Genomic DNA, 12,141 nt, shown 5'->3' with positions numbered 1-12,141 from the left:
GTGATATTGTGTATGTGGAAAAAGTTTTACATCTTTGAGTTCATCTCATAAAAAATGGGAGCAAAAACAAAAGTGTTGGTTTATATTTTTGTTGAGTGTAGAAGAAATACTAGAAATGGAAAAGCTCACATACAAATTAAAAATAAAAGAAGAAAGCTTTGCAACAGACTGTGAAAAATGGCTAATGCATATATCAATCACTAAAAAGACACAAACAGTAACAGAATAAGCAAGTATCCCCAAAGACTCTGTTCATCACACCAGATGTGTTTTATATATTGTGTTTTTTTCTTCTTTTATTTTTTGTTTAGAAGCATGTCACTGTGAAATGAATATTGTATTGCAACAAATGGAAAATTGTCTACTATTTTGCAAAAAACTAAATAAAATAAAAATTGTTTTCAAAAACCGAGGAAAACGATTTACAAACATTATTAATTCAACACTTTTCTGACCTACCACCACTATTCAACTACAGATACAGTCTATGTGTGTTCACGTATGCATGCGTGCACAAACTTGGCCACAGTAGGTATGTCAAGATCATTTTGTGAACCATGGCTTACAAATTCTGAACTTGTGGTTTGTAATATGTGCTTGAATCTAGTTTTAGGGTTTAATGTTAACATTCCTTCTCTCTTCTGTAGAGGATCCAACAAAGACAAAAGACCTTTATTAATCTTAAAATGATTTTTTGGAGCCTTTATTAATGATGTTTTCTTTTTACCAGCTATAAATGTACAAATTGAAATCAATGACAATAGCAGATCTAACATGAAAAAAGAACTAATCAATCAGGTGCAGTGTCATTTTCCATAACGTAGACCATAGGAGTTGAGATTGTATGAGGATAAATCTTGACGTTTCTTTATGGTTTGAGGGAACACCATCTTTGCGATCCACCATCCTGGTCTGGGAAATATTCCATCAGCTGAATGGATTTCAACAAGTGAATTCCCAGAACTTTTTGCTGACTGCACTGTTGATGCTTGGCTTAAATCTCTCAGGACTTTGAGTATTGCCTGGTCTGAAAGACAAACAAAACAAAGATCTCCATGTTCAGTGTTAGTCAGCTCATTCATACATATAACTGGATTTTACAAACAGAAGTAAAAACGAACACTGAAAACCCATCCATTATTTAACCTGCAAACTCCATGCAGAAAGATCCCACGCCCACCCCGGGATTCAAACCGGGGATCTTCTTGCTACAAGGTGAAAGTGCTAACCACTATACCAGTGTGCAGCCCCTGGCTAGAATAGGGCTTCTTATTCTTCTGACCAGGTTCTGAGGATTGTTAGGCAGGAGGAGGCTGTTTTGAGGACCCCTGGGCCTTAGTAGCTGCTTTACCTCTTCTAGCTCATTGGCGATTATCACAGCTATAAAAGGCCTCCTTCCAAAGCCTCTAACGAGCCACCGGATACCTCATGCACAGTGGCAACATTTCTGTGCCTGCTACAGCAGTTCAGCTGCAGTATCTTCAGTAAACAGTCCCAGCCTCCATGCTGGGGAAGAACAGCCAAAGGTAGCATCTAGCAACCCAACAATATGCTGACGCTCTGCCTGCACTTTACATAAGCCTGCAAGTCTCCTCTCCATTATTAAAGCTCATCACCATACTCAAAGCACCAGAATCTTCTAGCACCTGACGATAATGAAGGTGATGAAGGTGGAGGGACACAGTGGGCTCCAGTGTCAGCCAGGTAGGCCTGCATAACTATAGTTCTATTTTGCCCTGCAAGCAGGCCATCCATAACTCTGCACTTCCTGTTAGGGCAGGTTGCTGTATCCAGAACGGAGCTGATGATGCATTAAATTGTTGAAAAACCACACTATCATACGTTGCACCTTGTCAGGAGGAGAGGATTCTCAACAACGTAAAGGTGCTCACTCCTTTGTTTTCAACTGACTACGTGGGAATTCAGTTATCTCCATGCTCGGTTAACTTTGTGGAGTAAGCTGCTGCTGTTGATCTCATGATATTTAGTGCGGGATCTAAAGATCAAGTATTGGTGCAGAATGCTTTAACAAGTTTTCAGAACTCAGTCCGTACCTTGTCTGTAGAAGGTGGATTTCAAACTGATGCTGGTGTGGACTTCTGCTGACAAAGCAGCTACCATCAGGACAACAATTAGTGGTGGCATCGTGACAGTCAGTCTGGTGGAGGAGCTGAAGTTCCTCTGTAATTGGACAAAATGGTTAGTTAGCTATTATTCCCAGTGGAGGTTCAGTTATAGCCAGTTTCAACATTCTTAGTCCTATAGGCATTTACCACAGCCAACCCCCCCCCCCAAAATTCAACAAAGCAACAAGTCTACTTTACTTTCATGATATTCATTGTCAAATGATATTAAGAAATGCATATACGGGGTGTCCCAAAAAAATCTATACACACTTTAAATAATTGTAAACTCGGTGTTTATTATAATTCGTTTAATTTTCAACATGTAAAAGAATTTACAAACATCATTCTATTGTTTTGTCACCACCTGTTCTCAAACTGATGTCCGTTCTGGTCCAGACACTGCTGACAACGTGAAGCGATGGAACAGCACACACCGTGAAGCAGTTCCTTGGTATCTGCGTGCATTCACGTTCAATGGTTGCCCTCAATTCAGTGACTGTTGCAGGTCTCATTGGTAGACTTTGTCTTTTAGGCATCCCCATAAAAAGAAGTCTAACAAAGGAAGAAAGAGTGCTGGAAACATTTCAGCAAAGTCCAAGAAAGTCTGTGCGGCAAGCTAGTATGAGGTAGGCATTTCAAAATCATCTGTCCATCGCATCATGAAACGTCAATGGAAAAGTTACATTCCAAGATTATTCCATGCTCTTAATGATGATGATCCAGATCAAAGAGTACAGTATTGCGAGTGGTACTTGGAACGATGTACCGAAAATGCACGCTTTCCCACAAAGATTGTGTGGAGTGATGAAGCCACATTCAAATTAAATGGTTCCAGGAACTAGACTTCTTTTTATGGGGATACCGCTTCCAAATGTGTGAGCGTGGAGGCATTTTGTTGTCGTGTTTGATGAGGGTTTTGAAATTGTGTCCGTCATTTAGTGCCAGTACCAGTGTGGTTCACTATTGAATGATTTGCAGCAGCAATTCAAACAGGAACCTCACACAAGAAATGTACTTTAAGGACCTGATTCAGTCCTTTGCTGAGGACTTGTATAGGACTGATTACTCCTTATACAATCCATGTCACTCACAGTCCCATATTTGAAAATATACTTTATTTCTGAGGAATACAGCTGCACACTGCAGGTGTGACAAATAGTACTGATACAACACTGGTCTAATCATATGATTGCCTTTAAATTTCCTGCTCTGCATCTGCTGTCAGCTAACTACACAACACAGCGGTCTGTCGTGGTGCTTCCCAACCTGCCCGTCCAGCTCCAGTCTCCAAGTCATGCACCTGGAGATTATGAGAGGACCAAAAGCCCACTCCAGCCAAAGCACAAGCAGCAAAGCATGGTGCCCCCAGCCCCCTGGACTCTCCTTGCCCCTCCATTAGCAGCACAGTGTGTAATCTCTCAAGGCTGTAACTTCCCATGATGAGCACCTCTCCCCTACTCTCCTTGCTCTCTTTTCCACACAGTTATATATCACCATTACATGTCACTAACTTTGTTTTTTCCGATGGTTCTGTGTTTGTTGTCTCTGTGAGAGTCTCTGGACCTGGAGCTACACATCTTGGATCTGCAGTCGCTGGTGTCGCAGGTTTTGTAGCCAGACACCACAGCTGACTTTCAACAACTGCACAGTCTGAGGACATGATGGGAATCTGTCTCACCTTATCTGACAGCTGATTGGTTGAGAAGTTGGCTCAACAATAATTCATTTGTGTCTCTGCGGCCCATCATTGGCTCTGTGTCTAGCCCATTTTTGAGTCGGTCTCTGCCCTTTGTAAGCTGTCATACCAGTCTAGCTTTGGTTGTAATCTGTCTCTGCTCTGTCTCTAACCCTGCTTCCATCATGTGAAACGTCTCACCCAGTTCACTCGTTTGTTGCTGCAGGAACATCATGAGCTTTTGTGTGTGGCATCTGTCTAATCATTATTTTATCCTCTCTATAGTCAAAGCTCTAGCACCATGGTAAGAGTGCTTTCTTTATTTTCTTTGGACGTCCTATACTCATTTTTTTCCTCCTACCTGGGAGCCCGCTGCCTGATAACATTTCTCACTGGAGTCTAACCACCAAAACACCTGTCATAAAATGTTAACATTCTGCAATAAACTTCTGTTCTCAATCTTCTTCAATTGATCTGTCCTCATTAAAGTGTTGCTTGATCCTTTCCAAAGAATGGGAGATTTTGGGTTGCTATACAATATTTTGACCCACTCTATGAAAGTGTTGCCGAATCCAAGTGTGAAGTAGATAAGGCCACTCTATCATATCAAACGCCTTATGGGCATCTAAGGACAATGTAGCCGCTCTGTCATTTTTGCCATAATCTGTGTATATGATATTAAGGATTCTGCTGACATTGCAGAAGGAGTACCTGCCCGGAATAAATCCTGTTTGGTCTGGGTGAATGATATTTCCTACTTTTTTATTGAGCCGTTTTGCTAGAGATTTTGTCAAATTTCTTCAGATCGTCGTTTAGTAGGGCAATAAGTCTGCAGCTACCCAGGTCTGTTTCATCCCTGTCCTTTATAGTAAAACACAAATATTTGCTTCACTGAGAGAGGGTGGAAGCTGCCTGTGTCCAAGCATGTCTCGGATCTCATTCTCAACAGAGAGGGTACAAGAACCCCGTGAAAGACTTTGTAGAACTCTGACCCAAACCCATCCGGACCCGCTGCTTTGCCTGTAGGGAATGCTCTGATAGCATCCTGTAATCTGAGTCCAGTCTTTCCCTGAAAGCTGCATCAGCTTTTGGAAAGTGGAGAGAATCAAAAAAAAAATTGAAATCTTCCTGCGTAGCTGTTGATTTTGAAGTGTATTTTTCCAAGTATAAGCCCTGTGACAGACTGGTGACCTGTCCAGGGTGTCCCCTGCCTTCACCTGAGTCAGCTGGGATAGACTCCAGCACCCCCCATGACCCTAGTGAGGATAAAGCGGTGTAGAGAGAATGGATGGATGAATTTTTCCAAGTACAGTTCTTTGAAACATTCATTTATGTCCTTTAAGTCTGTAAGCGTCTTTCCAGATATAGATTTTATTTTATAAATTGCTCGTTTTGCTTGTTCTCCTTTTAACTGCTTTGCCAGTGACTTCTGTGGCTTGTCATCAAGCTCAAAGTGCCTCCGTTTAAGTTTCAATAACAAGTTGCCTATTTGTTCTCCCAGAATCGTATTATACTCATACTTTAAGAATTGTGTTATAATCTGATTGGAGTACTGTATTTCTGTAGACCTGCTCAACAGTTTGTAGCTCTTCTTCAATCTCTTCCACTCTGCCTCGCTTAGTCTTTTTCAGTGTTGCTTCATAAGAAATAATTTGCCCTCTAATATACACTTTAATAGTTTCCCACAGTATTGTGTCATTCTCCTCCCCATTGTGGTGTGTAGTGATGTGTGTTTTAAAAGCCTGGTCCTCTAGAAGATAGGGATTAAAACGTCACCTGTAGACTTGTCTAGAGGAGCACAATTTAAGATAGAGATTAACAGGACTGTGGTCAGATATTATTATGTTGTGATATTTAGTGTGGTTGGTGTTAGAAATTAATCTGGAATCTACCAGAAAACAACTGATTTGTGTGTATGATCTGTGTAGATTAAAAAGAATAATCCTGATCAGACGGATGCTGCAGTCTCCAGATATCCATCACCTTCTTTGTTTTCATCAAATTATTAATGGTTTGTACAGCAAGAGGATTAGGTGGGGGGGCAGAAGACAGCCTATCCAAATATGGGTCCAGGTAGCAATTAAAATCACCCCCGATCACTGTGTGGCTTGACTCATCATCTGGAGTCAGATAAAACACCTTTCAAAACAAAGCTCAGTCATCCTTGTTCGGCCCATATATATTCACTAGAGAAACAGTAAATTAACTGATATGTCCAGTTACAATTATGAACCTGCTGTTTGTGTCAGTACTAGATGATTGAAATCAAAACGACACAATCTTCTGAAAGAGAATGGCGACGCCTCGGGCTTTTGATGTGAATGGTGACTGTGAGATTCAGTTAGCCCTGAGTTTCCTGAGCTGGGCGGCTTTCACATGGGTTTCTTGTAAAAAAAAAAAAAAAATGTCAGATTTCAATTCAATTCAATTCAATTCAATTTTATTTATATAGCGTCAATTACAGTCAAATCGTCTCAAGACGCTTTACAGAACCCATTTCAGTGATTTAAAATGTGAAAAAACTTTGCTTCGTTTAATTGGGTGACCCAAACCGCATATGTTCCAAGAGACCAGGACATGAAGTCCAGAGCATTGTTCACAGATGGTACCTTTTGCATTAGGGTGAAATACAAAGTTAATATTCAGCCAAAACAATTAACAATTAACCCCCCCACACACACACACACACACACACACACACACACACACTCAAAGCTTCCCCAAGCAAAGTATATTTACCATCATCTAAGATTTCCGGTAAATAAAAAAAGAACACCTCCATCTAACCGCCCCTCATTGGCACACAGAGTAAAGAAAAGAGTAAATTTAGCAATGAAAACAAAAACCACTAAGGTAAAAGTCTGCTCAGAACACGTTTAGACTCTCTTTGTCTGCGTCTAGAAAATGTAGCTTTCAGAGTTTTTGATTTATGAAAGTCTTAGCCTCATCCGGATGGTTGAACGTTTTTACTTGTCCTTTGTAATGGATGTGGAGTCTGGACAGGAAACGTAGCAAGTGTCGGGTCCGTGTACTTTACGGCCATCCGTTTTCCAGATTGATATGGGTAAACGAAAAACGGGACATCATCCGATTTTCGATTTCCGTTTGGATGAAAGTAAACGAAAAACGGGAAACGAGCCGTGTCCCGTTTTTCGTTTGGAAATCGAAAATCAAAAAACGGAAAACGAGCCTATATCTGATTTTCTACTGTGGGTTTATTTCACACAAGTCAGGAAATAAAATACAAACGTCATTCCCTTTCATGTGTCTCGCTTTGCCTTGGACAGGTGTCGTGTCAAAGTAGTTACCCCCGATAGAAATTGTATGCCCTGCCGCGGGAGCGCGCATGCATTCGGAAGGGTGGCGTTATAATCCTGTGTTTAGATATCAGCGTAGATTATTAATAAAACAAAATGTGGATTGTTACGATCATGCTTTGATTGTCAAACATGTTTGGTAATGCAGCACGTGACATTTCTGTCTGAATAAATGCTTTTGCTATACATGGCGTGTTGCCCAGTTAATAGTATTCATCGCGCTGCCCAACAATGTCTTTTCCTTCTCCTTTTTGTAATAAAGTGTAATGTTGCTATGCGATCACCCTGCTAACTAAACGTAGGCTCAATACCCTCTGGGTGGGAACTAGATTCAAACGCTGTAATTCAATCTTTAGAGCAATCTGTCCAACTTCTGATACAGTAAAATCAACACCACTGTGAGCATTTTATCACACTGCCAGACTCAATTCCACCAGGGTATCTTATCTTCAGATATTGGCGTTTTTGTTTTGTTTGTTTTTGGTTAAATCCCCTCTCTGTTCATCATCAAAACTTCATAGCATTTATTCAGAAATTCTGAACACAGACAAATGACGATACAGGAGGATCTACCAGAACATGTAATGAGGAGGATACACATTATTTCAGGCTGATTGTCTGCACCTGTCAGAAAATGTATCCCCCATCTATATTACTCAGGTGATGTCCTAACATCATGTGGTTTGTTCTGCAGACATTTCTCATCATGCACAACCACATTTGTGAATTACAACTAGTTTCATTAATCACAGCTAAAGTTAACGGGACACGGCTCGTTTCCCGTTTTTCGTTTACCTTCATCCAAACGGAAATCGAAAATCGGATGGTTTCCCATTTTTCGTTTAACCATATCAATCCGGAAAACGGATGGCCGTAAAGTACACGGACCGTGTCGAATCTCCTGCTCTCTCAGCAGCTGCAGCACCTCATGGAAGCTCCGCCGCTGCTCCATCACCTCCGCAGTGTAATCGGGAAAGATTAGGATTCAGTTACCTTGGTATTCCATCGAACTCTGTCTCCCGAGCTGCAGAATCTTTTCCTTCTCCTGGGCTAGATGCACCCGTGTGATTATCATGGGGGGTCTGGATCCTTCTGGGGGTTTGGGCTGTTGGACGTGGTGCAATCTGTCATTAACTACCGGCTTGGTGAAGTCGCCTAGCAGCTTAGGAATCTGGTAGACACAACCTCAGTCGGCCTTCCTTTCTTCCCACCCTCTGGGATTCCAACAGTTTTGATATTGTTGCGCTTGAATCTAACTACAAGATCCGACAGCCTGGCCCGCAGCACTTTATTCTCTTTCTGCAGTTCAGTGACTGAAGTTTCCATCACGTGGATACGTTGCTCGTGACCTGCAGCCTGACTCTCGGTAGTAGTCATTCTCTCAGTTAGCTCCCACTTGGTGGACAAAATGCTCTGAAAACTCTGCTCAAACTCATCAAACTGCTGGTTAAAGGAAAACAGAGGCATACATGACAACCTGTCCCAAGCGAGTGGAAGCTCGTCTTCCTCCTCAACTGGTAACCTATCCGGTGATTTCTTGCTAGCTTGAGTGCAGCTAGCATTAGCTGCTGTGTTAGCCAGCACATGGCCAGCTCCTTTTCCACTTCATCCAGTTTTAACAGACATTTTTATGTTCCACTTACTGGTGGTGTAAAAACAAAATAAAGGACAACAGAAAAAGCGAGTCAGGAGTTCAACAAATTGGTTTTGAATCATGAGATATGGCGTGTTGTGAGGAGCTCTAGAAAAACACGTCTACACTGCTCTCATCTCGCTAGCGCCCCGTCACACCTCAGTTTTGGCTATAATCTGTCTCACTTACAGACCATCAACTTAGTCAGTCAACACATGTACCATTCCCTTCTAAAAACAACAAACTCAAAAATGTATTTTCCTCCTCCAGCTGTCTTCAGTCTGCTGCCCCACTACCATCTGCTTTTCCTGAAGCTCCATGGTTTTCTACCTCCATGTCCTTGCCACAAAGTGTTGACAAAATGGTATGTAGCAGGATAGTCCTGCCCAGGGCAATCATAATCCTTTTTGCTAGACGGCACTATACACAGTAGCTTTTGTTCTAAATGTGAAATATAAAACTTGGCCTGAAGTTGTCATGACATTTTTTTGTTTTTGTTGCATGTTTTCAACTTTATTTATTTGTTGAATTACTTCTCTAATTTAACATTTGTTTTATTGCAAAGCACTTTGTTTTCAAAAAGTGCTATATGCATAAGTTAGTGTTGTTATCTTGTGAATTATGTCTCTCCTATTTCCGGAATTTAAAAAAAAAATGACATGATTGAAAAAAAATCGAGCCACTGGAGTCAACTCCAACACCCAAGGAGAGTCAGATCCTTTGACGTCGGAAGGACACTCCTCCACCTGTTTTATGACATTGGGATTACATCGGCCATCTTCTCTGCAGCCATCTACTGGGACGGTGTTGTTGTAGCAGCAGACAGAAGCAACGAGTCCTCTTCAAACTCTGTGGAGTGGGACATGGGCTAGGTGGCCATCACAGGTAAAACTATCAGCCTCCCAGAGTGCTCCACCTTCAGAAAGAGTGTGTGAAGGAGTTTCTTTGTGCCTGCTGCTATCAGACTCCACAACCTCCACCCTTGCTCCCTGCAGACAGCTACAGACTGATCCACCAGACTGTACAGCTCAAGCACAGGAGCATCTCATATGATTAGAAAATAGTGGAAATAGTTCAAGATTTTTCATCAGAAATTGCTCAGAGTGAAAATGATGCATATTCTAGACACAGTACATAAACTGAAAGTTTTCAAGTCTTTATGTTTTACTTTGATGATAACAGCTTACAGCTCATGAACCACCAACCCAAAATCAGTCGTATAACAGATTATTTCAACAGATCAGGAAAGATCCATTCAAAAAAGGATTTATAACGCAGAAATCTGAGTGTTTTCATGTGTGCTCTGTCAATACTTAGTCAGGGGTCCCTTTGTTCTATTATTTTGATGTAGTTCGGGTTAGGGTAAGGGTAGAAAAATAGATCAAATTTGACACTACATGTTTGAAGCATCTCTACCAATTTCTGGGTTACCATGGTGACGAGTACTGCCCCGTCTAATGTATGATTGGTTTCCCAAAAAGGAGCAAAGGTGAAGGTATAAAATCAATGTCAATTCTACATGATATGTGATGTGTTATCAACAAATTTAATCCAGCAAAAGATATGTTTCAGTTAAAACATAATTGAGAATGCAGTGTAGTTGTATAAGAACGCAGCAGTATTATTGTGGAGGCTGGGCTGCAGACAGGGACACTGATTGGTCCAGGAACCTTGTTGCTGGGGAATGCGTCACACTGACCTCAGCATCAGCACACCCCGAAGAGATGAAAAACTTGACAGATTTTTGATCAATAATTCATCAGTGTCTGTTCTTTTAGTCCCTGGTCATGTTTGTAATGTGCCATGCATATAAAATAGTACACAGAGACCATGATCTTGGTTTCTGTAGTGGTAGTTATGTCAGTGTAGCCTTGGACCTTCACCAAAAATGTTGCCATACATTAAGCAGTGAGTAGCAAATGCAGCTTTACTGTAGCTAAGCTCTGTGAACTATAACCTTCACCTCACCACTCAGTCCACTGATCACTTTGGTCCAGACTGGAACATCGCAGCTATTAGACAGACTGCTGTGACTTTTTTTTTCAACCTTAATTTGTCGAGTATTTGGGATGACGTCTTTAACATTAATGACAGCAGCCTCAGCTTAACTTGATGAAAGCACTGAAAGTATCTGAACTGTAGATAAAGACCAACAACAACATGAAAGAACATCTGCCACAGGTTTCAAAAGACTGTGTTCTGACTCCACCGTCTGGACAGATACTGCATTTATTTCACCATAAACATGGATCCAAAACAAAGATCTGCATGCATTTCTGTAAACTCTTAGTCTTCTTTCACTCCTTTTCTGTCATTGACTGAATAAAAACATCTTCCTGCCCTGTTCCCTTATGCTCTGTTTCCATTCAGCCACTACTATGTTTTCCATGTTGTGCTTCTGTAAATAATGCACTTTTCTAGTACAACTGTTGATCCGTGCAGCCCACCAAACCACAATGTGGTGTTATGTGTTTGATCACAAAACAATGTGCTGTTGCTCCTTAATGGTGACAACAGCCACAAGCATGTTGACTTTGCAGCCATAATAACAGTAAAACACTCATTTTCTCTGCTTCACACAGACACATGCATACTGCTGCCAGGACTGTGGAAGTTTTTGCCATCATAATTTCACCTTCATGTCATCAAACAAAGCTCTGATAGAGACAGACATAAAAAGTGATGCTCTGGACTTACCTGTGTCCTGAATGCTGGTGCTGACAGAGACCCCTGGAACTGCCTGGGCTAAAGGTCTGCTTTATAGGATGACACCAACTGCGTCATCATCACTGGTGGTGGTGTGTGGTGCCACATATTTACCAGCACACACACTGCACAATTACTCTTCATTTCCTTCCTGTTCATCCATCTCTTCATGGAATTTGGTCTCACAGAGATTAGTGACATTCCAAATGTTGATTCCCATGTCTGCATTCTGATTGGGTTTGTTACTGCATTGGTCTTTCCATAATAGACATGAGATGAGTTTTGTGCTCAAGACAGAACCGTAGAGGTCATGACAATAAGCACTGTGTAAAAGTGAAGTGGGCTCAATAATAGAAACTAAAAATATACAATGGAAGGACATGCATTTCTGTGACACAAGAAAAGTAGTTTTATTATTTTTCTCTGTTTCTATTGAAATTATAAAGCAATGACATATTATCATATCCATAATTTAAACATGTAACCTCATCCTCATCATTTAATAGAAGCGTGACGTGATGAACGATGGTGTGGTGGCTGTCGGTCAGAATCAAATTTAAACCTAATTGAAGAGCCGCTGATGCAAGGCTGGCATGTAGGGTATGCAGACAAAAGAAGACCACTGTCCAAACAAAATCAGCATTTGTGGTAGTTTGTTCTTTCATTGCTGGTGTCTTGCTGCTG

General features: G+C 41.2%; 1 protein-coding gene across 1 annotated transcript; it reads right to left on the bottom strand.

The window, feature by feature from the left end:
• Window positions 1-687: 687 nt before the first annotated feature.
• Window positions 688-11,557, bottom strand: kiss1 (KiSS-1 metastasis suppressor). Its single transcript, XM_051948232.1, has 3 exons — window positions 11,449-11,557; window positions 2,055-2,181; window positions 688-1,027 (listed from the first exon to the last, which is right to left on the bottom strand). Exons 2-3 carry the CDS (start codon window positions 2,143-2,145, stop codon window positions 807-809), a joined length of 312 nt encoding a protein of 103 aa, XP_051804192.1. The 5' UTR covers window positions 2,146-2,181; window positions 11,449-11,557; the 3' UTR covers window positions 688-806.
• Between the last annotated feature and the right edge of the window lie 584 nt (window positions 11,558-12,141).

The sequence above is a fragment of the Acanthochromis polyacanthus genome, chromosome 5, assembly GCF_021347895.1.
Source record: "Acanthochromis polyacanthus isolate Apoly-LR-REF ecotype Palm Island chromosome 5, KAUST_Apoly_ChrSc, whole genome shotgun sequence".
NCBI classification, from domain to species: Eukaryota; Metazoa; Chordata; class Actinopteri; family Pomacentridae; genus Acanthochromis; species Acanthochromis polyacanthus.
This window is presented reverse-complemented; position numbering and strand designations above follow the sequence as displayed.

What these genes read in the sequence shown, in the direction of transcription:
- kiss1 (XM_051948232.1), bottom strand. Translation starts at nt 2,145, where the DNA reads ATGCCACCACTAATTGTTGTCCTGATGGTAGCTGCTTTGTCAGCAGAA. An exon ending in ATCCACCTTCTACAGACAAG is followed by an intron (nt 1,028 to 2,054) that starts GTACGGACTGAG and finishes TTTGTCTTTCAG; the next exon opens with ACCAGGCAATACTCAAAGTC.